The 26,347-nt window shown below is 45.2% G+C and overlaps 1 protein-coding gene across 1 annotated transcript in view; it reads right to left on the minus strand.

The window, feature by feature from the left end:
• The window catches only part of LOC144768625 (uncharacterized), a 74,673-nt gene that overhangs the window by 33,940 nt on the left and 14,386 nt on the right, over positions 1 to 26,347 (minus strand). Inside the window, exons 2-3 of the mRNA XM_078652435.1 lie at positions 22,503 to 22,563; positions 14,295 to 14,422 (exon numbers count right to left, since the gene is read on the minus strand). Of these exons, the coding sequence (XP_078508561.1) occupies positions 14,295 to 14,422; positions 22,503 to 22,557 (183 nt within the window). The 5' untranslated portion in view covers positions 22,558 to 22,563. The remainder of the gene's footprint in view (positions 1 to 14,294; positions 14,423 to 22,502; positions 22,564 to 26,347) is intronic.

Genomic DNA, 26,347 nt, shown 5'->3' on the forward strand with positions numbered 1-26,347 from the left:
CCCAACCGGCACCCCCATCCCCTGACAAAATACCCTAAGCTGCACCACTGTGTACTCCTCCAGATCGGCTAGCTGGAACTCCATTTTGCCAGGTGGAGACCCAGATCAAATCAAGGAAAGATATTAGGACGTGGGTACAATACTGGGTCAACACAGGTCTCTACACACACACTCTACAGGCTAAACAGTGGGAGGGGTTAATTGAGAAAGGTTGTAGGCACGATAGGTGTCCAGTCTAATTGCAGCGCACTCTGTCCCACTGGAGGGTGCTGTATAGTCACAGGTCCTGGATCCCACTGCTCGCCACCAAATGTAGGAACTGAGATCACCAGTTCCCCGGGGGTAGCTTGGCATGAACAGGTAGGCACCTGCTCATGCCAGGTGCCTACCTGGCATGAGCCAGGTTAAGTGACTACACAGCACACGCATCCACTGAGACAATAAGTGCACGCAAGGACATAGACCACACCAGTTACGTTTGATTCAAATTAATAAGCTTTTATATAAGATTAGAATCAGGGCAATCAAAAATTCACAGTAGCAATAACTTATTAGTTTCCCTTAAAAGCACATGTGTCTCATCACTCGGCAATAAATACTTAAATGAATAAATATTAATTATTAGATAACCGTGGGCTTGGCAACTACCTTGCTCCTAATCAGCACCTGCAAGGAAATCTTTATAAAGACATTCAAATAACATTGCATCAAGCATCAATAACTATTTCTTCATGTAAGCAACCATCTCATTTAGTGACTAAAAGCATCCAGGAAACTTTGCCTTGGACAAGAGTAAACCGTCCATTAAGTAGGAGTAAAACGTTTCATTCTGTATTAATGGACATCACAGTGAAGATTGGGCATCAGCTCATTAGGCGAGAGAACTGGGCATTCATTAAGGCACAGATACCCCTGTATTCAACAAAAGCACTTCTTTATACCACCATTACCCAAGCATCAGGGCCTACACCAGCTGGCATTCGTCTGGACCCCAGACAGGGGTTAACCAATGTCTTGGCCCAGTTCAGAGGCCTGGCAGTCTCGCAGGAACTTCTCCCCCACCGAGAGTCATCTAAGGCCAACAGGGCCCAACCACGATGTTCCCTGGGGGAGCGGCGAATTTAGGGCCTTCTCCGGCCTTCTGACCTCCTCCCTGGGGGTTACCTTCTATCTTCGGCCCTCCGGGGCCCTTGCGGCGGGTCAACTGGTGTAGGAGGGCTCGGGCTCCTTCTGGAGCTCTCCGGTGGTCTGGCACTGTGGGGGGCAGTCGCGAGGTGCAGCCGGACTTCACGAGGCCCCGCGGGTGCAGCAAGCAGGAGGGGATCTCTCGCTCTCGTCGAGCGCTGCTGCGGGATCTGCCCCGGGTCCCAGGCCTACCGAGTCTCACTGGGCCCAGGACCAATCGTAGGAGACAGGGAGGAGGCGCGCAAGCAGCTGCCGGTTTCAGAGCAGCCTGCGGGGGCGTGTAGGCCTCACGCTCGACAGCAGAAAGTGGTGGAGGGGGCGCGGCTGGTGACGCGGCAGGCATCCCCTCACCATGCGACAGGGGAGGCAAGAGCTTCGGGCCCGGAGCAGCTTTGTGGAATGTGGCGGCGGCCCTCTCCTGGTCCCGGGGGCCGCCGAGGGGGTGATGAAGGCAGCACCGGCCCAGGGAGAGCCAGGCTGCGACGGTGAGTTCCGCAGCGCGCTCAGTCTTTCCAGCGCTCTGGGGGCAGTCTCAACCCTAGCGCTTCGTGACAGAAAGGGGCTCTGGCTTCACAGTGCTTCGTGACAGACAGGGGCTCTGGCCTCAAGCGCTTCCCAGTGGGGGCACAGTTGATGAGCGCTGGATAGATAATGCAGGCAAAATAGCCGTTGCAGCTATCAGGCAGGTCAGCGTTCTAGCGCTGGGGGGGGAGAGCGCTTCTCAGGTGGCCCAAGTCACTTCAGGTTTAGGCTCGCAGTTCAGTCAGGGGGGGGTTGGCGCAGAGAGGGGAGAGCACTTGGCAGGCAGATCAGTACTTGGTTGATCCCCCAAGATTCCTGATTAGCGCGGGAAAGCTTCTTCTTGGCGCGTGTTGGTTCTGACGCCCTTTGTTTGTAGTTCCTTGGTTTCTTGAGGGGGGGGGTTGAGTTGAAGGCTTGACAGCAGGTCACTTCAGTTGGTCCCTGGGTTCCCCTCCCGCCGGGCCAGACCAGTGGGCTAGTTCAGGGTTCCTCACTCTACTTGGAAGGCAGCACCTAAGCCCTGTCACTCCCAGTGCTAAATCTCCTGCGTGGGTCCCCCAGGTCAGTGATGCCCCAACTCTCTACTCTGCTCTGACTGGAAAGTTTCCCTCCCTTTCCTTATATAGCGACAGTTGGCAGTGGCAGTTGGTGTCACCTCCCCAGTTCTAGAAGGTTCCAGGAGCTTCCCTCATTCTAGCTATGGGCAGGCTGGAAGGCTGGCATTGCTACATTGTTTAAGGGTTCCAGCCAGCTCCTGGCTACTAGAGTGCGCCTAAAAAGACCACGCTGCAGTAGCAGGGGTCAGTGGCAGCCATCTTAGGGGAAGAGAGCACCTGCACCTTAACATTGGGAAACAATGGGAAGGTGCCCAGAGACCTAAGGCCAACAAAAAGTAGGTGGGAAAAATGAGGCCAAGGCGAAAAAAAATAGGGAAGACCACCCTAGGCCTGACAGGTCTAACATTAACCTTGAATCGTACCAACAGAAATCTATCCCTTTCATTAGATAGGAGTGAAAGGAAAGCTCTGAACAGTTTTTAAAAATAAATGCCCCTATACAATGGGTTTCACAAGCTCTATGTGTTCATGTTGTAATAAGGGACTTTTGAGAAACAAGTCTCTCCCTCTTTTGAGTTCCAGGGGGTACGGGGACTAATAATTGCAGTATATGTTCACCCAACCCATGCTGGTAAAAGCTGCCTTCATATAAGCAATCCAAGGGATTTGATGCATGTTGTCAAGGGTCAGACAATCAGACAAAATCAGTCTATTTATTTGGCATCCCTACCCAGTCTATGTCTTGATACAGCACAGCAAGGGTCTGAGAGCAACAAGGTCACCAATGTATCTAAAACAAAGTTCCTGACGAACAAAAAAAGCCAGCAGAATAAACCTTAAAAGGTATTTTCTGTGAGTTCAATTTTATCGACCGTCATGTAACCCCATACATCACTGTCATATAGCTCCTTGAAGATGCACTTGGACTTAAAATACTTAACTAGAGGGTCCAGTCACCATGAGCCCAACCTCTGTGCAACGCTAGCTACAGTCCCCGTGGTCTTGACCAAATCACAAGTTTTACCCTCAACTAGGGGTTTAAAACTCATATTAGCATCAAATAGCACCAGCAGGTAAGAGAAATCTGGGACCTTACCCATGGTATGACTCCCCACCTTGAAGGTTTTGAAACTGGTGGAAATTCAGCGATGTTAAGAACTCTCTCCGCCAGTTGGGCTTTAAATATGATATGCTCTACCCTGCCTGTCTATGAGTTGAGGTCAATGGAAAGCCTCGCACCTTTGACAACCCAGCAGAGGCAAACGACTTTTGCAAACACTTTGCTTTCAAGTCCTCCTCTTCTAGACAGAACACGCTACAAAGTACTGGATCACCGACTCCTGCTCCTTAGTCCCCTTAGAGCTGATATGGCCTGCAATATTTGGATTCTCCCTCAAATAGGGACTACTTCTGCATAACACCTGTGGACTGCCCCAGACAGTATGCTTTGCTCATCATTGCCTTCTTATTACTTTTTCCATACAAATGCTGTTTATATGTGGTTGATTCTTCCTTTCTGTTTCAGCTATTCCTCTAGGAACGGGCCACACCAAGCAAACACGTCAACTCTCCCCCATGGAGAACACTGCAGTAGCCTCATTGGGATTGTTTAGTTCTTTGTTTCTCCTTTTCGGGGCTTTATTGGATGTTTTCCTATTTAGTGGGGGTGGGGGGGATAGGTGTGGGCCTTTCCTGCTTTCTATTCAGTTTTGTATTTGTTTGTTACCCTTTGCACAACAGGTACACTATATGCCAGCTTATGACATGGCGCTGTTCTTTTCACACCTGTTTACTCAATGCCATCTCAGAAAGGGCCTGGAGAGGTGATAGACATTACTTCCCTTACATGAAAGATATGTGGCATCAATAATCCACGTAAAGGCAAACAAGTCCTCTCATATCTGTCGCGACATCGCCTTCCTTCAGGAAACACGTCTCCTACCCAATGGCGCCCAATCATATGCGACTACTTGGGCCCCCCCCGCTATTTCTCCTGTCATGGCTCCTATTCCTGTGGATTCTGCCCCCTCATGCATAAAAGTAGCCCCTATTCCCTCCATAAATGTCACTCGGACCCAAATGGATGCTATTTAATCCTACAAAATTGCAAAAAACACAGTTGATGGACAGAATGTAGAACAATGTAATACATTCACCCCAGTATAAGGATCTGGGCCTAAATCCATCGTTTTTTTGCACTCCACACCACCCTGGGTTAGACACTGGCTATATGCAAATCAGCTCTGACCCTGTGCCTCATGGGAACAGTCCAGTCCGAACTACCAAGCCATGTCTTTCCCAGACCGGAATCAAGCATCCAAGGACCGGTTTCTGGCTATCAGCCTTCATCAGCCTGGATAGCTTGACTCCAGTGGTGTGGAGAGCCTGGGACTCACGTCTGAGCATACCCAGCCCACTCGGGGTGACAATTGCAAAAAACACAGTTGATGGACAGAATGTAGAACAATGTCATACATTCACCCCAGTACAAGAATCTGGGCCTAAATCCATTGTTTTTTTGCACTCCACACCACCCTGGGTTAGACACTGGCTATATGCAAATCAGCTCTGACCCTGTGCCTCATGGGAACAGTCCAGTCCGAACTACCAAGCCATGTCTTTCCCAGACCGGAATCAAGCATCCAAGGACCGGTTTCTGGCTATCAGCCTTCATCAGCCTGGATAGCTTGACTCCAGTGGTGTGGAGAGCCTGGGACTCACGTCTGAGCATACCCAGCCCACTCGGAGTGAAAATTGCAAAAAACACAGTTGATGGACAGAATGTAGAACAATGTCATACATTCACCCCAGTACAAGGATCTGGGCCTAAATCCATCGTTTTTTTGCACTCCACACCACCCTGGGATAGACACTGGCTATATGCAAATCAGCTCTGACCCTGTGCCTCATAGGAACAGTCCAGTCCGAACTACCAAGCCATGTCTTTCCCAGACCGGAATCAAGCATCCAAGGACCGGTTTCTGGCTATCAGCCTTCATCAGCCTGGATAGCTTGACTCCAGTGGTGTGGAGAGCCTGGGACTCACGTCTGAGCATACCCAGCCCACTCGGGGTGAAAATTGCAAAAAACACAGTTGATGGACAGAATGTAGAACAATTTCATACATTCACCCCAGTACAAGGATCTGGGCCTAAATCCATCGTTTTTTTGCACTCCACACCACCCTGGGTTAGACAAGGCAGCCTCACTGACAAACGAGTTCTATTAGTCAACATATACGCCCCGAACACTGAGTATCCACAATTCTTTCAGGAGTTTTATGCCCATATGGGACATGCAGATGCCAACTTTGCTCTTCTGGGTGGGGATTTCAACATGGTACATACTCTAGCATTGACTCTAGTACCCAGCTGAGTGGTTATCCCCAATCATGGGAAGTACTCCACCTTATATTGCAGAGGCGTATGCTCTACAGGATAGCTGATGTGCTTAACAGCCATCTACACCTGGTTATACCTTTTACTCTGCCCCACATGATATTTTGACATGGCTGAATTATTGGTTCTTGTCTGCTAATGTTTCACTCTGGACTACAAAGGTAAAACTTCTACCGCAAACTCTATCAGATCATAGCCCTGTTCTCTTAACCCTACAGGTCCCCTATGGATGTAGGTCAGAGCGCACCTTGAGTATCCATCACTAGGCTCTACATGATCCTGTGTTCTGTAGCGAACTCCTTCATTCCATCGTCCACTACTTCGCAATGAACTCGGGCATGGTCTCCAAACAGGCAACCCTCTGGAAGGCCTTCAAAGCATATATCAGTGGGGTGTGCATATCCAGGCATCTGAGTATCCTATGAGATATCCTCTCCCAACCGCAATGCTTTTAAACCTCCAACTCCATTGACGTTTAGTATTGTTGACTGAATTTCGCGATCTGGCTGATAGGGAAATCGCATATTTAGGGAAACACACTAGGGCTCCGTGCTATGGTGAGGGGGCGAACCCGACCGCACTCTTGTGCGGATAATCCACCCTAATCGCCTAGGTAGTTATGTCGATGAATTGCGCACGTCTCTGAGTCCTCTGTTTTTGCTGGCGAAGATGTTCTGGCAGAGTCCCAATTCTATTATAAACTCCTTTATACATCCTGCATGCCTGACAATGCACCAGAGATCCCATCATACTTGGTGGAAATCGCCATAGGTCTGGCCCACTGATGGCCAATGACAATTTTTTAGCAAGATGATTTTTTGCAAGGAGGTCACCCAGGTGATCGACTCTTTAGACAGGTCCAATGGCCCTGGCCTTGATTGCCTTACGAGAGCTTTCTATAAAGCTTTCAAACAACATGTCACCCACATCTCTTTGCAGTGGTCAACAGAATCTCCTGCCAAACACCTGCTTTAGTTACCCTAACGGATGCCGAAAAGACGTTTGACCCCTTGGAGTGGCCCTTCTTGAAAGAAGCTCTGATCAAACTGGGAATCCCTACCGCGCTCATCTCCTTGGTCATGCTCTTATATCCTAATCCTGTGGCACGCACGGGAGTCAATGGTTCCCTTAATGGACCCTTTGGTCTGCCACCTTCTGGAGCACCACATACATGAGGCTCCCGCGCTTCATTTTTTAAAATATTTTCTGCCGGAGTCACGCTGGGTGTGAAAATCCAGCCCCCCCAAAAAATGCTCTTTTGGCCCTGTAGGCCCCTCTGATCAGGCCTATGCGGTCAAGGTGCTTTTACCCTGCCACCTTTTCTTCTTTTTTAATCGTTTTTCTTTCTCCTCATACCAAGTGACAAGATGGCTGTCAACATTTCCTGGTTACAAGTGTTGGCAGCCAATCAGAGGCAAGCTCCACTGTGGCACTTACTGGATGTACTAGTTGGACCCCACACTGAAAAAATACATAGGTTTCAGGGACGTTATAGTTAGTTGGAGATTTCACTCGTACAAAACCATAGAAATAGTCAGTAGACCTAACTTTAACTTGTGCCCATGCAATGCACTGCTGATGACGTCACATATTACATCACTTGTGACATGCTCAGTGACATCACTGATGACATCTCAAATTTTCCATTGGGCATACAAGTCACACAGTGCTTAAAATAACAAACGGAGATGTTGGCTCACCATCTGCCTACTGGCTCTACTACTGTCTCCTGATTGGATAGAAAATAGTCAATTGTGACATTAAATGTTATGTTATGTTATCTTGTATAGCGCATGGCTACCCCAGCGACGGGGCGTCCCAGCGCTTACGGACATGCCAGAGGCTAGTGCAGCAGGGGAAGTGCTAGATGGATGCAAACAGCCAACTTTTTATAAGTTTTCGGAATTGCAGGTGGTTTGAAGTGGCCCGAGCTTTAGAAGGAATAGAATTCCAGTGCTTAGGGGCCAAATACCTGAAGGAGCGGCCACCGGCTCTACTCCTCCGAATCCTGACTGTACAAGCTAGAGAAAGGTCCGCTGAGCGAAGTGCACGCGTCGGAGTATAAAAAGAGCACAGTCCCTGCAGAATTTGGGGGCCAGCTTTATACAGGATTTTGTGGGTAAGGCAGAGGGTTTTAAATTGAATGCGCTGTTGTATTGGGAGCCAATGTAATCGTTTGAGGATGGGGGACGTGTGGCAGGTTTTGGGAAGGGCAAATAGAACGCGGGCAGCAGCGTTCTGTGCTCTTTGCAGCCTGTTTATTGTAGTCATGTTGGAGCCTAGCATGAGGGCATTACAATAGTCCAGGTGAGATAGAACTGATGCCTGGACTATGATCTGGCGAATAGGAGGCTAAAAAAAAAACAATATGGGTTTAAGAGAGCGGAGACGACCGTAGCAGGTGCCTGCCACTTTTTTGGCATGCGACTCTAAGTTGAGTGAATTATCAAGTAACACCCCCAGATTTTTTACTGACTCCTTGGGTATAGGTGCTGGTCCCAGCGCAGGAGGCCACCAGTGCTCATCCCAAGTCTGCGTGCCATTGCCAATCAGGAGTACCTCTGTTTTAGAGGCATTTAACTGCAGATAGTTGTTAGATAGCCACCTTGAAATCGCCAGAATGTCTTCTCGGAATTTAGTTTGGTCCCCTACATTGTTATTAGCAAAGTTGAAAATAAGTTGTGTGTCGTCCGCATATGATGTTAACTGGATCTTACGTTCCCGAGCCATCACGGCCAGGGGGCGGACGTACACATTGAACAATGTAGGGCTGAGCGCAGACCCCTGGGGCGCCCCGCATTCAAGAGGGAGCCTGCTGGATGAGTACGGCGGGGCATGCACCTGGAAGGAGCGGCAGATAGAAATGACGCAAACCAATCCAGGGCCGTTTCCCTGACTCCGATCTCCCACAGTCGCTCCAGAAGTATCTTGTAGGAGACCGTGTCAAAGGCCGCACTCAAATCCAGCAGAACCAGGATAGAGGTTGCACCCGTGTCCAGGGAGGCCCTTAGATGTTCTGTAACTGTTATCAGGCCAGACTCCGTACTATGAATCAGGTTTGTATAGTAGGTGGCTTTGTTTTCTTTATAAGTTTACGGTAAGCTTTAGTGGCCGTTCGAAACTTAGTTTTGGCCAGGGGGTCAAAGGATCGTCTCCAGATATGCTCTAGCAGTTTGCAATGTTTTTTTGTTTCAGCGAGAGTCTCCGGGTACCAGAGGTGGGACTGATCTCGTCTAGGTCTTGAGCGTTTCATAGGGATAAAATGGTCTAAAGAATTATTTATCCACTCTCTATAAGCAAAGTCTGCTTCTTCCATGTTACCCGACCAAACCGGGCGGGAGTGGTTAAGCCTGGCTTCAAACTGGGCTTTATCTAGGCTGTTCCATGGGCGCCTTTGTAGGGAGGGAGGAAGAGACTCCCTACCAATAGATGGGATCTTAACTGAAACCGAGACCAGAAAGTGGTCAGTCCAGCTAAGGGGACTGGGGGATTCAGCTGCAACATCCTCTATGTTGGTAAAAACTGGATCGAGGAGATGACCTGCCTGATGAGAGGGTCCCACAATTAGTTGATGAAGCTGGTATGCTTCCAAGTCACCAAGAAACTTCGATATAGTGGGGGAGTCTTGCCGCTCAAGGTGAAGGTTGAAATCATCAAAAACACTAAAATTGGCTGATTGAAGCGCTAGTAACGAAATGGTTGATAATAGCGACTATTGGAATGCACTCGCTGGTCCTGGGGGGTGGTATATGAGGAGCCCTCTGAGAGTGAAGGTGTCAGATACCTTTAGCTTAAATAGCGCACATTCGCTACTGACTATGCTCATGGCCTTGAGGGTGCAAATGTATTTGGACTTGTAGATCACCACTAATCCACCACCTCTACCAATGGGTCTATTTTGGACACATATAAGGTAGCCTGGGGGAAGAGCCAGAGCTAAAATGGCCGCAGAGTCCTCAAGTAGCCATGTTTCTGTCAGAAACAGAACGTCAGGGCTTTCATCTAAGAGAAGCTCATGGACGTCCTCATGGTGCTTTACCAGGGACCTGCAATTGAGGCTCAGTATATGTAGTTTAGAGAAAAGAATGGGCGCTGAGGCTGAGGGAGATAGAGAAGAGCAGGCCACAGAAGCATTAAAGCCGCAGTGGTTGCAGTGTATGGTAGGGGAACCAGGGTGACACACATGCGCCGAACAGTCAGTCTGAGGTCTAAGAGCAAACAACTCAGCTCTAGCATAGGGCGCCATCACTAGTCAGGCGTCCAGGGGTCATGGCAACAGGCGACGGACCAGCGCGGACAGGCACAAACGGGCTCGCCTTTGGCGAGCCTTCGGCGACACGCCGGCGGCCCGCCGCGTGTGTCCGCTGCGCGGGGATAGTGTCTGAGCCTAAAAAAGCACAGGTCCTGCCTCTGGCGGTAGAGTTACGCCCTCGGGGGCCGTGCCAAAGGTCAGGTACGCCTTCCACACAAGCCGTGCCGTGCACAAGCCGTGGTGGAACGGGGCGGCGACTAGGTGGAAGCGGGGAAAGATACTGGTAGGCTTTTACTTGGAAATGCAAATGAAAGTTTTAAAAACAGCACTCAATGTGAAAACGAGTTAAAACATGAAGCAGAGCGCTGCTACAATGCCTGCTGCAATGCCTACTGTCTCCAGCGTGTCCCTTTGCTTACATTCTCATGGTTCTGCCTATGTCGAACATTTACTTTTGCCACACTGATGAAGGCTGATTGCTGAAACGCGTATGTGGCCAATAAAGTTATGTTGAAAGCCCCGGGAGTGTTCCAGTTGCTTTTTTGGTTGTTGAATGAAATGGGTCACATACATATATATATATATATATATATATATATATATATATATATATATATATATATATATATATATATATATATATATATATATATATATATAAATAAACAATTACAGTTATTATAATTTAAATACATTTAACAACAAACAATTAGTAGTTTTTAATTCAGATTAAATAAAATATACATTTTACTTTCTGGTTGATTTTTTAAATAAATATTTAAATAAATAATTTTGTATTAGCTTATTATATTTACAGGAAATATTTTAACATACTTTCAAGATAGTATTGCTGTAGAATTTATTTTCAATTTATTTAGGTTTAAAAAAATATAAAATACATTAAAATATTTTCATTAACTTATTTTAAAGATTAAAAATCCCCAATACTACACCATAGGGAGAACTTTGCCCTGGTGAAATAAGTGTGAAACGTTACCAGTGGCAACTAGTCACTTATAAATTTGCCTCCACCCTCTAGTTTCAGGGATCGAGGATATGCACATTTCCACTGTGTTGTAACTTTACATGTGAAAACGGTGAATAGCCAAAAGCAGTAAAGTTACTACAAAGTCTAAGAGTAAATGTGCACGTTTGCCGGTATTTCTACTTTTGTGAATAGGGATGATAGTCTTTTTTGACCTGTAATTATTGACCTTTTCCTTGTGCCACATTTTTCTCAATTATCCCTATCCAGAGTAGAAACTAGCCAGGCATTCTTACGTCTCACAAACGGATCCTTTAGATGACACTCAACATAATATTGTAAGGACAAAAGTAGCTGACATGAGAGCTTTCCATTCACAGGTTTGCTGTAATCAGGATCAGGGTATGTCACAATAAGTCCCTCAAAGCAAGATTCTGGTTACATTTCTGGATTAACCAGAGTGTTTAAATGATCTTCATTTCGATGAGGTTATGTACATTTGTTTTACAGGGATATCTTGAATACCTGGCATGATCCAGTCTTTCTGGTTCTAGGTTGTAGACCCCAAGAACTGAAGTATTTTTACAGCGAACTAGCAGTGTAACTGTTCTTATTTCACTCCAAGAAAGAATTTGCCATGACATGTTTCGGTGAGAGGTTAGTGTCTACCATTTTCTCCCACAGTCTCTGACCAAACAGAGTTGAAATGTTCAAACAAAGGTTACAATACTGTTTTTTCGAATGACTCATCCATGGAGTACGATATCAATATGTATACTTAATGGATGCTTTAGATGAAAATCTGTCATTCCAGGCACTTGCAACACAACACAGCGATGTAATGCATTACAATACATCTCTGCATCATACTACAACATAACACCACAAAACACACATAGCTGCACTACAGCACAGCATGACACTGACAAACTACACAAGACTATAGTACACTGCACAAAAATATGATATAACACTGCAACACCACACTAACTTATTTATTCTGTACACTATAGCAAAACTTTGGACTACAAGCCAAGATAACCTAACCTTATACAACTCTACTTCACACCACATAGTCCTTTGCAGTACCCTAGGGCCCAAAAACATCACACTACAACCCTACACTGTCAGGAAACGGGCTTTTTGCATGTTCCCATCCCAGTTCTTGACCCTATTTGAGTAATAGTTGCTGTTTTTTAGACTCAGTGCACTTAGGCCTGTTAACCTGACCCCAGTGCCAGTGTACTGACCCATTATAAAATATTTCTTGAATTGGATGACCCCAATTTGCAAGCACTAACTTACTTGTGAGTCCCTAGTATATGGTGCAGAGTGTGACAAAAGACAAGAAGGCTCCCAGCCTCCCACTGCAGACTAGAAGGGTGTTCACAATGCTAGTTTGACTATGGCATTGCCATTAATGGCAAAGCCACCCGTTCCCTTAATGATATATGTAATTCACCCCTAAGGAAGCCATATAGACCCCTATCGCAGGTAGCTGTATATTGTTAAGCAAGATATATAAGTTTATATAGCCTTAGCAGCAAAACCCTTAAAGTTGTTGTTTTGATGAGGAAAGTTAGTCCGGCTAACTTCTGAATGGGACTACCTTACATCAAATTCAACTTGATGCCCAAATCGAAATTAATGTCACTGTTAAAGTTAGGCAGCTTTTAAAAAGTTGACACTCTGTGCCCTAGATAGTCCAGTGGCTTTGTGCAGGCCCGGGCCAACAGACAGCTTTCTGCCCACCTGGGGAGACATGTGAACAACTCCAAGGCTTAAGCACAAAGGCAGTTGCCGCAGACTGAGGTGTCACCTCCTCTCCCAGAAAGGCCAACTGAGGTGTTAGCCCAAAAGGCAGGCTCAAAGGAAATGCCCCCTTTAAAGGGTGACAACACACCCGAGCAGGATGACTTTTATTCCTGCAGACAAGTTGGAGGCAGGGACGGAGAGGAAAACACTGTCCTCAAACCTGTTTTCCTGTGGGCTTGACAGTAGCAAAAGTATTGCACACTGGGATTGCGAAATGCCACACATAACTTGAACTTTGTCTCAAAAAAGGAGTGGGCCTACAAGCCCATTGGATAGTGACCACGTTGTCCCCCCAGGCACTTTCCCAGGATAAAATAGGTACCCCTGGCATGCTAAACCTCAGTACACATTGGATTTGGAAAAATAACCCAACAAAGACTGTCCTCCTGCCCTTGGAATAGCACAAAGAGAGGATTCACTGTTGGAAGGACTGCACCTGCTGCACTTTGGACTAGTAAAATTTGGACTGTGCCTGCGGCTCCCGGCTTTGGAAAACATTGATCCCAGAGCCAGATTGAAGCAGTGACTCCAAGGGTTAGTTGGTTGGCCCCCTGGAACAGCACCATGGATACCAAAGTTGAGAAAGCCGAAACCGGCAAAGCAGTATCCTCTTCAGAGGAATCACCACTGACTGCTGTTGGGTGCTCCTAGAGACATCTCCGATGTAGCCAAAAGGTGCACTCGAGTCTGCTGGACCCAGGACTGCTATCAAAGGATTTCTTGCCTTAGAGGGACACTAGCTTCTACCAAGGATATTAGCAGTGATTGCTGTGTCGGGAGCACAGTAGCCCAGCCGCTGCTTGCCTTCGACTGTCACAAAGAGAATGCCATGGGACCTCACATGCAGTGGCCAAAGTTACCCCACCTGACCCATGCACCAAGGAATCACCCACAGCTCACCCTTGTCGACTGCACAGCTCCAGGATGATATTTGAACATCTTTTCTGCCTGCATCCCCAGCATAGGAACCACTTCATTGTTCTCTATGGTAGTTGTTTTCTAAAGGCTGGTACTAAACTGAAAAAGGGTCTGGTGGCCAGGTCACTGCCCAAAGTGATCTTAAGTCAGGCTGAAGTTGACAAACTAACTATTTTAAACATTGAAAAGATTTACAAACTTTTGTTGACCAGTGCTGTTTTGTGGTTGTATTGAAAGTTTTTTTTATTGTTTTCAAAATACATATCTCTGGAACCTCCAATGAAATTTGATGAACATGGATTCTAAAAATGTATACAAATATGTTTTATTTTCATAAAGTATTGTTGTATCTCTTGTGTGACTTTCTTATTCCATTGTTTGGTGCTCTTACATGATTTACACTAAGTTCCTTTGTCAAGCTTTGCTGCTCGAAGCCCCAGATACCCAGGGTTGAACAAAGGTGATACAAACAAGCTTCACTGGACCCAAGACAGTTGTTGTGACTGTATTCCATGATAAGGCTTCTACTGCCATATCATATAATACTCTGAAATTCTCACATACATAATATATCATACCATGAGACAACCACATGTTTAAATGAAGCACAATGCCTCTTATTCCCTAGAATGCCCGGTAAAGCAATGGAGAATCACAGTTACCTTTTTTCGATGTTCCAGGATTTTACAACATAACAAGATGTTCTCATTTGAATTTGCAGAAGCAGATGTATGCAAAAAAGCCATAAGGATGTTTACGTTCATGCGCCGGATAGATTCCATCAGTCGAACTGTAATGACAACCCAGAGAAACAGACACATGTACAAATAATGCCCAAACAGAGGTTACTTGACATTTTTTAGAAGTTTAGAAAAAAGTGTCACATGATATTTTTAACTTGCAGCAACATTTGCATGAAATACTAAAGAAAGGACACTTGTCCAAGATGCATTGGTGCTTGTGCAAATTATGTTTCATGTTATTTTCTTACAGATTGATTATATCTGGAATTCAGCGGTAGGTCTTGCAACATTGAGATTGACACTTTGTGTTCATTTTAGACTTTTACTCCAACTGTTAGGATCATAATTGGTTTTTGTACCTCATTCCACAAAACTTACAGGCGCTTCGTTTTAGCTTGCTAATCAGGGTGACAGCTGTTGTGATCTTCCGTCCCCGCCCCGTTCCGCCGTAGCTTTTGCCGTTTGTTGCGGAGGGCTAAAGGACCAGACATACCTGACTAGCACTTGTGGGTTGGGAACAGCTGATGTGTGCGCGAGACGCCTGTCTCACTGCTATTTAAGCGGCATGCCGGCGCGGACGCGAGAACACCAGCGGTAGGTCTTGTCACTTATCATTTTGCCCTGCTGCTATTTTTAAAAAACGCATTGAGATTTACACTTTGTGTTCATTGTAGACTTTTACTCCACCTGGTGTGATCGTAATTGGTTTTTGTACCTCATTTCACATGCTTACCGGCACTTTGTTTTAGCTTGCTAATCAGGGTGGCAGCTGTTGAAATCTTCCCTCCCCGCCCGTTCTGCCGTGGTTTGTGCCGTTTATTGCGGAGGGCTAAGGGACCGGACATACCTGACTAGTACTTCTGTGTTGGAAACAACTGATGTGTGCGCGAGACTCCTGACTCACTGCTATTTAAGCAGCATGCCAGGGCGGATGCACAGAGGGCGCGCCGCTGGCACACCAAAGGCAAGCCCGTCTGCGCCCATCCACGCCTAGATCGGGCCCAGGGCCATCCCCCCTGTCCGTTCCCTACTGATCTTTGGCCCAAGTTTAAAATATACAAGAGATACTCTTGTAAGACTTAACCCCCAGATGAAGGATTCCTGTCCACAACTTGATCCTTTGAAAGAGCCTAAGGTGTGCCCTCTGTGTGACATGAAGTTCCTCTTTACCAAAACAAAATGCAGCTTTAACTCGCATCAAGTCCTTTACCCGCAAACAGTTTTGCAAAAGTCCCTCCAGGGCCTACTCCTGAATACATGCTCTTTAATTAAACACAACATTAAATTCGCCGAGCTGCAGGAAGCTCACAATATAGATATGGCATTTGTCACGGAGACGTGGGCAGATGGAACATCTGATCCGGAGCTATCATTAGCCATTCCCCAAGGATACTTATTAATCAGGAATGACAGACAGGATAAGCGGGGAGGGGAAATAGCGATTATTATCAAGGACACCTTGTCGATGAAAATCTCTACTTCAGGAAGCGGTCCTGATTGTGAACTGCTTTCATTTGGAATCACCATCAGTGAAAACTATATATTTAACGGCATACTGCTGTATAGACCACCAGGGGCTAAGAACAAGTTTGTAGAGACAAAAGGTCATATCATCGAGTCTAGTGTTGACTTTCAGGAATTTTCTATCTTAGGTGACTTCAACTACCATTTAGAAAATATAAATGACCAATATACAATCTCACTTCTAGAGCTGATGGCCAGTGTCTTGATGGAACAACTGATCAAGCATCCTACCCACGAGGATGGACACACCCTAGATGGAATATTCATATCTAATCCTCAATTGAAAGTGCAGGAGAGGTTGCCAATCCCATGTTCTGATCATAAGGCCATTCGGTTGGTGCTTACCTCGTCCCATCATCTTACTCGACCTCATTCTGCTCTTAGGACTTTTAAAGGGAGAAATTGGAAGGAAATCAGCCCACAGCAGCTGCAATTAACATGAGCTGCCTCTAAACCGACACTAATGCCCGAAGTAAATACATCCACCAATATTTTTACTAATTGGATAGCAACCACAGTAAATATTTTAGCTCCAGAAAAAACATTTACTAGCAAATGGTTGAAGAAATCAGAACCTTGGTCTGTGACTCACTGCGCATCCAGAAGCAACTATGCAGACAAGCTGAAAGGCGCTGGAGAAAAACCTATACGGAAGCCAAAAAAACGGTTTATACACAGTCACTGACCGAATATAAAAAGATGATTCTGGAGAAAAAAAGCATCTATTTCTCTGATAAATTGAGCAGGCGGGCAACTCAAGTAAATTACTTTTCTCAACTTTAAAGGAAGTAGTGACACTTCCCACCCCACTAGCACTGAATAGCAATGTTACTGTCTGCAATCAACTCGCAGATTCCTTTAGGGACAAGGTGCTTTCTATCTATGATTTCTTCAGTGGAAAAGGCAATGAGCCTCAAGTGAATCAACCCTCTTCACCTATGTGACATCCCGCCATGGCTTGAATGCTTTTATCCCCCCAAATGTAGAACATGTTTCGCAGATAGTCATAATGGTGAAAGCAGGGGCTCCATCCGACCCCTGCCCCCCTAAAATATTCCAACAGGCAGCTGATGAGATCAGCGAGCAACTCTGTCTGATTTTCAACGAGATCCTTATGTCCAGCATTTTGCCAGAGGCTTGAAAGAAGGTCTCCATCCTCCCCCTGCTGCAAAAACCTAGACACCAGCGATCACAATAATTATCGACCCATAGCAAGGATTCCGTTCCCAGCTAAAGTTTTGGAAAAAATAATAAATCTCCAACTTACGGCCTTTGTTTCCTCAGAAAATCTGCTGGACTCTTCACAATACGGCTTCCGGCAAGGGCATGGTACGGAGACGGCCTTGGTCATGGCAGCAGAGGAGCTTCGCTCTATGCTGGTTTCCGGTGCAAAGGCCGCCTTGATCCTTTTGGATCTTTCAGCGGCCTTTGACACCGTGAACCATGACATCCTCATTCTAAGGCTTCAGAAGTTGGGAGTGTCAAGCTTAGCACTAAGCTTAATCAAATCCTACCTTAACAATATGCAACAGTAGGTTCAGATTGATGATTCTTGTTCAAAACATTTTTTCACTTTCTTGTGTGTGGGGTACCGCAGGGCTCATCTTTAAGCCCTAAGCTGTTCAATCAGTATGTCACCCGCCTAGCTGACGTCATCAGGCAGTTTGGCTTCTCGCTAGTGTCCTACGCCGATGATACCCAGATTGTAGTATCCATCTCAGGCAATCTGGAAGAAACGGCGGCCAGCTTTAATCAGTGTATGACCTGCATGGATCACTGGATGCGGGCAAAGTGCCTAAAGCTTTATGGAAGTAAAACAGAGGTGCTTCTGCTGGGCTCAGACTCCAACATTTAGTCGCAGAAATGGTGGCCCCCAGCTATGGGAATACTTCCCACCCCAGTGCGTAAAGCTAAATATCTAGGCTTCATCTTCAATGACAGTCTCACCTTCCAACATCAAACCAAGGTCGCCTCTCAGGTACATTTAACTCTAAAACTAATTCAGTAGGTGAAACCTTATATTCCCCCACCTGCAGTAAAAACATTGGTAACAACTTTGGCATTGGCCAGACTGGACTATGGAAACGCCCTTTATCCGGGCCTTCAGAAACAGCACTTGATTAAACTGCAGCGTCAAGTCAAAATTGTCAGAACAGAAGTTAAGTAGTATAAGGGGTAACAGATGCTGAAAACAAGAGCAGTGAGATAAAGCAGCATTAGACAATGTGCAGGTAGGTGTGGCTCCCCGAGGGCCCTGTATATCCAGGTTGACAAATGACAAGTATTTCATTAAGAAGAAAGCAACGATTAGGTCAGGTGGGGGGACAGTAGGTCCTGTCTAAGAAGTGATCACCAGGTCACTTGACAAAATATATCCGCTTAACCTGACCCACCACCAGTAGGTACCAAAAAAATGGGGCGAGGCCTAAAAGGTGAAAACATATATGTGGAAAGGGGACCAAATGATATAGCAAAATAATGGTGGAAAAATTTGCTCACTTCTAATAAATGTTGATGGTCAACTCTAAGGATCTACTTAAAAGCTTCCCATCATACATTTCATAAATTTACCTTTTCTAAACTCAAAACCTAAATTGAGATACAAAGCTAAATGTTTGGTATTTTGCAGCATTGCTCTATAGGTTGTCTCATATTTCATATTTATTCAAATGTATCAGCGACAGCTTAGTTTATCTGCATGTTAAACTATATTTCGAGCATTTGCATAGTGCACATTTTGCCTTTGGCTTTGTCCTTAGGTGCTGTCCGCAATCTGGTGGCTTTCCACGTGATGCAAGTGTTAACAAAGCAGATCAGCCTCTGCTTTGCTTTATGGAGTAAAGATGTGGTATTGGTATTGTGGGCTGGTCATACTTTGGGTGAACTGGATAGTTAAGGGTTAAGGCTGTATGTGTTCCCCAACAGCACATACATTCTCCAAGTAGCTAAGTATAGGTGTGCATGTGCTTCTGTGTATGTGCTAAGTGTGCAGTGTTTGTAATGTTGGTGCTTTTGGTTGTATAGTGTATCTGAATCTGTGTTCAATGTATGCTAATGTTTTCTGTTGGAGGAGCTACTGTGATAGCCATCATACTGCATGCCTGCAGTGTGTGGCATGCTGAATATGTGGGTGGTGTTCTATTTAATATGTTGTGGAACAATGAGTTTCGTAATCAGTAGGGCTACTGTAACTCACATGCTGGCCAGCTAAATTACATATCTTGTCTCTGTTGAGTTTGTGAAACATGTTCCGTCTTATGTGTTGTGTTGGAGTTGTGTGGCGTTTCCTAAGTGCAGTTGAGACCCCCATGATAACTGATCATAAATTCATCTTGAATGTGTTGAATTTATGTGATAGAGTGCTTGATTTTATTTCGGAGCATTCTGTGGGAGAAAGGCAGACTGTCTTGCTCAGGTTTGGTTATTTCCTGTATCCTACTTCTATGTAAATCTAACTGCTTGAACTACACCTTGCACGTGAGGAAGCCTACGGAGGGAAATGTAAAGAGAATTAGCACTCCCAACAAAGCTTCCATAACTATGCAGACATAATAAAAGTGCATCTCATGATAAATTCTAGAGCTGTTACTCTTCATTTTTATAATGAGACTGCTCAAACGTTATGCTGTGTTAAAGCCCACGGCATACAAGACAGCATATCCAGGAGCTCTCTAACCTATCCAAAAGGACACCAATGGCATTTGCAAATCACAGAGAGCCTTTGGTCAGAAATTAGGGTTAGTTTGAGGGCACAAGTATCTCTAGATTGAATGTTAATTTCGATTACAGAATCCCATATGTCTGCACAAACTGAAGAAAGTGGCTCCTCAGATGGTCCTCCCTTCATGCCCCAAGTTGCTGCTGATTGAAATTATAACATTAAATACAATATAATAACATAATATAAACTAACATAACATAACTTATTATTCTACTAGAGTTTAAAAGCCATGTTTGCTTGAAAACTAATCAGTTTAAAGATGGATACAAAAATGTCCTGAAACTCGGTAACTACACGTTTCACTGCCAGTCCTGTAATGCTCCTGGTGAAAAAGGCCCTCCAACTTGGGTCTCCCTATTCCCCCAATTGTATAGTTGTTGCCTGCCTTTCTCTGTTTGCAAAATGTGAATATTTGAGTCAGGATGGGTGATGGAGGACCATGCATGGCCAATTCAACTCATCTATGTTAGACTTCAGATACAGCTGAACAATTGTTCATGTTATGTGACTATACGTGTGAATTTATGATAAGTTTTTTTTCACCCAGGAATGGTGCAGCCTTTTGTGACTTTTGTATCAAATATAAGAGATTAATATATATAGATTTAGAAGGAACTGCTATGGCAGGCTCTTCTAATTTGCAAATCACTGCATTTTGTTAGTGAGGCTTACAAGTTGTGTTCCTGCTCCTATGCTCCCCATTGGAATGTATTTTCTCCAGGTCACTGTTTTGGACAATAACTTCTGAAGCTATTTGCCACATCTATGAAAGTTCTAAAATGTCAGCATTTTTGGTGGCCCAGCCTACAACTGTTCATTTTGCTTTATATTTCTGGGGTTAGGTAACTCCTATCCACAGCCTAGGAGTTCTGTAAAAATGTGTCCGTACTGAACAAAGATTCCATTTGTGAGCGAGCCCAGGCTTCTCCTTTTGCCATCAGCATACACTGTCCCTCGGTCTCTTTGAGCCAGGTACTTCCAAAGACACCTGCCGTCTAACGTAGCTCTGCGGCCACCAGCAGCATTTGGCTGCACATTTTCACAGCCCACACTACACTTGATCATCTTTATTGTCCTCATAAGGATTTGGGGGGCCCTAGGTAAGACATAATTTGAGGGCATCTGTACAGTACAAATGTGAAATGTATTACCCATTTCCTACTATTTCAATCCTGCTTGATGCCAAACAATACTAAATCATATGTCACACTATAACGGGAGCACACAATAACATATTAAATATGTCCTGACAGGGATCCCAAAAGTCCTTAAAATGACTCAAAAGAGTCAGTATTGGCATGAGGTAGAGAGTTTTAACAGAGAAACAGAATAGTCAAAGATCAAATAGTGAGAAAGTCCACTTTCCCATGGTGCCTCTTGGAAGGTGGGGGCCCTGGGCAATTGCCTAATTTGCCTATGCCTTAAAACGTCTTTGACCATCTTGCCTGGTGATCCAGTGGCCTCCAAGCCTACCACACACATGCCATAAGGCTCCAATAATTTGTCAGTGCTGTGTTTGGTTGTTGAAAGACCATTCTGCCGAGGTGGTGCCAGGATTTGAAACACAGCCAGTACCTCCCACCACAATGACTGTGGCCCAACACGCTCAGAAATGAAATACTAAATGATCAATGCAGGCGCCATACATTGTAACATTGAGTGACTGCTGCCTCCATAGCCCCATGTACTTGAATATTTGCATTTCACGTACTATATTATTACATAATAGCTTCAAGGACAGTGTGTTCTGTGCTGAAAATGTACTTTTTACAGAAATGCATCCCTTCATTTCATTAAAACTATAAACAATCAAAGAACTCACAGAAAGGGGAAAACTCAGGGGCAGATTTACAAGAAAGTGACCCAGGGGCATATTATCAAGGACCGGTGATAAAATTATCGCAGTTTTATCGTCAGGAAACTGCCAATAAAACGGCGATAATGGGCTTGATAATAAGTCCTTGTTAATTCCCTTAGAAGCCCATGTTCTGGTATTAACATGGGCTTCTATGTGAATTAATAAGGGCGTATTATAAAGCCCATTATCACCGTTTTATCGGCAGTTTCCTGTCGATAAAATGGCAATAATTTCAACACCGGTCCTTGATAATATGCCCCTCAGTGCCTAATGCAAGCCACATTGAGTCACTTTCAAAGCACAGGGATGCAACATATTTACAACAATATGTCGCATCTCAGTGCTTCCCTCTGCGCTGGCGTACAAACTGCTGCCGTGAGCCGTCCGTTGTGGGGAGATTGTTTTTGTTCAGGAAGGGTTCCCTTCCTGCACAAAAACAATCTGAAATGCCGTTTCTCAACTTCTATGTGTGCTGCATTAGCACCCATAGAAGTTGAAAAACTGCATTGTTTCAATGATTGTTGATGTGCCGGAAGGGAACCCTTCCTGTACATAAACAATCATTAGAGGTGATTTCCACTTTCTATGTGTGCTGCAAAATGCAGCACACATAGAAAGAGGAAAAGAAAACGAGGAGAAATTAATAAATTTCTCCTTGTTGCGCCTCCCTCCGCCTCTGCTTGGGAGGCATAGAATTCACACTCATTCCCAGATTTATGATTCCTTGTGAATCTGAAAATGTGTCTGGTTCCATGGGTGCTGCGTGTGAACACCCACAGCAACACCCATTGAAAGTCCCTTTCATGCAAAGTGCTGCGTGTAAAGGGGTCATATTTACAAGGACAAGCAAAGTCACACAGGGTGGCTTTTCCTGTCCTTGTAAATATGGAGCGTTACCATGCACCACCGGTACAACACAAAAAATGATGAACCGGTGTGTCAAGGGGCTTGTAAATCTGCCCCTCAGAGTACATTTATGTCTAGTGGCATGAGGTAATGAGGGGTTTTGCTTTCGATCACTTACCTCCCTCAGGGACTGGTCTGCAGCAGCAGATTACTGCCCTCAGGCGGCCTCGCATGCGGAACTACAAGAGAAACAGAAAGAATCATTTGATCTTTCTCTCTAAAACCAGATTTCACCATTTCATCATATTGATATACAATGTTACACCCTGTGCCGCTCAGCCATTTTCTCGTTGAAATGTAGTAGGTAACTACTGAAGGGAATCCGCTATATTCAAATGCCATGGTTGGGGAACAGTCGGAACACTGTGGACTAAACCATGAGTGTTCCAACTCCGCTAGATCTACTGCACATGCATTAACCACACATATGCCCTAAGCACGCATATGTGTGGTTAAGGCAATATGCATACTAACTGCTGCCTGCTACGGACAGAAGCAAGAAGACCTTGCAGGAAGCAGTGAGTTTATTTGTGCTGGGTGTAGTTTTGGGCTGGGGGTTGTTTTGTTGTAGTTTAGTAGGCTGGTGGGTTTGGGGTAGTTTTATAGGCTGGGGGTGAGTCAGATTTTGTTTTGCCGGCTGGAGGGGGTGGGTCGGGTTGGTTTGTTGGCTGGTGGGTGGGTCAGGAGTGGTTTTGTGGGCTGGGGTTGATTCGGTATTGTTTCACGTTCTATGAGTCTCCTCGGTGAGCTGCCCTATATCTCACTCCTGCCTTGAAGGGGAAGTAAATTGTTTCACCAAGTGTAACTCTTTCACTTCACATTGAAGGCCTGTAGTGGAGCGAACTCTAAACATGATGTTTGTACAACTATGGGAAAGAGATCACAACCATACTTTTTTTTTAAAGAAACTAAATTGATTGTCAACAAAATTGAAAACATCTCAAATGACAACTCTTTTCATGAAAGTGAAAACTTTAAAGTAGGCACTATAATTTGCTCACTACTTATCCTCCCAAACTTTTAAACTAACATTGTAAGTTGGGAAGAAACCGCGGGGAAGATCTAAAAGAAACTAATGCAGCGCGATGAAGCAAGTCATTTTGCTGTGCTGCACTGCGTTAGTTTCAAAGCACAGGGATGCAACCTATTTTCAACAGTATGTTGCATCTCTCTGCTTCCCCTTGCGCTGGCACACAAACAGCTGCCATGCGCTGGCGCAGGCATCCTTGCACAGTGGTGCAAGGATGCCTGTGTCATGGGGAGATTGTTCTTGTGCAGGAAGGGGCACCTTCTGACATTCTGACACATTTCCAGATTTACGATTTCTTGTAAATCTGGAAATGCATCAGTGGACATGGGTGTTGCGTGGGAACACCCATATCAACACCCATGTCCTGCCCCTAACACGCAAAGTGTTGCATGAACTGGGGCGATACTTACGAGCACATGTTAAGTCACGCAGAATGACTTTACCTGTGCTTGTAAATATCACTCAGCAGGCTACGCCACAAGTGCCTCATGCAACTAGATGCACTGCAGCACATAGGGACTGTAAATCTGCTCCCATATATTTAGGTCTGATCATTTCTCAGTCATCAAACAAAAACATAGTTCAAAGGTCACTACAAAAACTCTTCTCGCTCCCTGTGTTTTTAGTAGGTGACACTATATTGTTTCCTCTCCTGTTTTAAAACATTGCATGTCTTATGTTTTACCTTTGTTCACCTGCAGCTTCTTTTAGAATCGGGACTTAACATGTGAATTTTCACTCAAATAGCAGTACTCATCTCTATTTCAGAAACTCAAACCCTGATAATGACAATTAAGCATAATACCTCATTTACACTTACAGGCATGAAATCAAAACTCACATTGTTGGACATCCTGAATTGAGTAAAATTCAAATTTCAACAGTGGTTGATGGTGCTCACTCAACTAGACTGTAGACAATTAACTAGGAATCAAGAAAGAAAAGTAATGAGTTGAGTCTAGAACTTCAGTTGTCACAATAATTTTAGAGCAAAGGATTCCATGAGCTGTGAAAGTCGGAGATTAGTGGCATAGCATCCCATAGTAGGAAACAGTATACAATATATGCTTTATAAACACTGGAGATTCAAGACGGGTCTGTGAACTACGACCTTATTTTTTAACATGAATAATTTCTGATGTCTAAAAGGGATTATAAAAGAAAGAACATTATCTCTATATCCAGGGTTCAGTTCAGGGGAGGCGAGAGGAGAAAAGAAAACTTGATTCTCACCTATGCTGTTGTTATACTAAATCCCCAAATACCAAAATATTTTAATATCATTTCTCCAAATAGAATGAGAAAACACCTTCACTGCAATGTGCTGTACAAAAGAATTCCTCTCTTCTCATCCCTAAAACCCAGACCTTAAGTAACTGTTTTCATAAAAGGATTGGCCTATATCAGAAACTGTGGGGATTCACATTTTCATCAAGTAACACTCCCTTTCTATAAGTGACTACTAAAAAATTGTCTAGACTTGGGATGAAACATGTTGGCCCTATGGAACCTTGTAAATGATTTTTAACTATCCAAAGTGCTTTTGTTACATGGAATCCGCTTCATTTTGCTATATGAGAATAATGCCCTAAAACATCACCTGCTTGTGACACAACTATTCTCTGTCTACTACAGCGTTATTGTTTAAACATATTTTTGGTTGCTTTTCAAGTTGCAAGTTAAATGTATAAGTATGAAGGAAATTGATGGTAAGAACAGCTCAAGATGGCACCTAGGCTGTTCAAAAAGCCTTTAAAATTAACTAATCAGCTAATTTATAAGTTACTGGAGTAAGTATGTAGATGAATCAAAATAAGGAATGGGCAGGTCTCTTGGAGGGATTGTAGTTGGCATAAGAGACTTGTAGGGGAGCATTACACTCCTGTTCGCAGAATGGATGTGTGGGTGACAGTGATATGTTATGAATGCAGGCCACCCAGTGCCCCTGTAATAGATTATGTGTGTGTGTGTGTATCTTTGAACTGGATGTGAGGACAGACGTATTGTGAGAGTTCAATGAGTTGGAGTTGGAGGGTGGAGTTGGAGGGTGGAGTTGGAGTTGGAGGGAGGAGTTGGAGGGTAGAGTTGGAGATGGAGGGTGGAGTTGGAGGGTGCATTTGGAGGGTGGAGTTGGAGTTGGAGGGTGGAGTTGGAGGGTGGAGTTGGAGTTGGAGGGAGCAGTTGGAGTTGGAGGGTCCTATTGGCTATGGCAATGCTTGTTGGTAGCACGTAAGGACAGTGCTGTTGTGGTGCTGAGTGATGATGTGGATGGGCTGAGTGAAGTGCCGGTGTATTAGAGTGATGTGGTGGTGTCCCAGAGTGAATTGGTGGTGTCCCAGAGTGATGTGGTGGTGTCCCTGAGTGATGTGGTGGTGTCCCCGAGTGATGTGGGAGTCCCCGAGTGATGTGGTGGTGTTCCTGAGTGATGTGGTGGTATTCCCAGAGTGATGTGGTGGTGTCCCTGAGTGATGTGGTGGTGTCCCCGAGTGATGTGGTGGTGTCCCTGAATGATGTGGTGGTGTTCCTGAGTGATGTGGTGGTTTCCCTGAGTGATGTGGTGGTGCCCCTGAGTGATGTGGTGGTGCACCCGAGTGATGTGGTGGTGTCCCTGAGTGATGTGGTGGTGTCCCCGAGTGATGTGGTGGTGTCCCTGAGTGATGTGGCGGTGTCCCCGAGTGATGTGGGAGTCCCCGAGTGATGTGGTGGTGTCCCTGAGGGATGTGGTGGTGTTCCTGAGTGATGGAGGGTGGAGTTGGAGGGTAGAGTTGGAGTTGGAGGGTTGAGTTGGAGTTGCAGGGTGGAGTTGGAGTTGGAGGGTGGAGTTGAAGGGTGGAATTGGAGGGTGGAGTTGGAGGGTGGAGGGTGGGTTGGAGGGTGGAGGTTGGAGTTGGAGTTGGAGGGTGGAGTTGGAGGGTGGAGTTGGAGGGTGGAGT

This window comes from Lissotriton helveticus, chromosome 7 (assembly GCF_964261635.1).
Source record: "Lissotriton helveticus chromosome 7, aLisHel1.1, whole genome shotgun sequence".
NCBI lineage: Eukaryota > Metazoa > Chordata > Amphibia > Caudata > Salamandridae > Lissotriton > Lissotriton helveticus.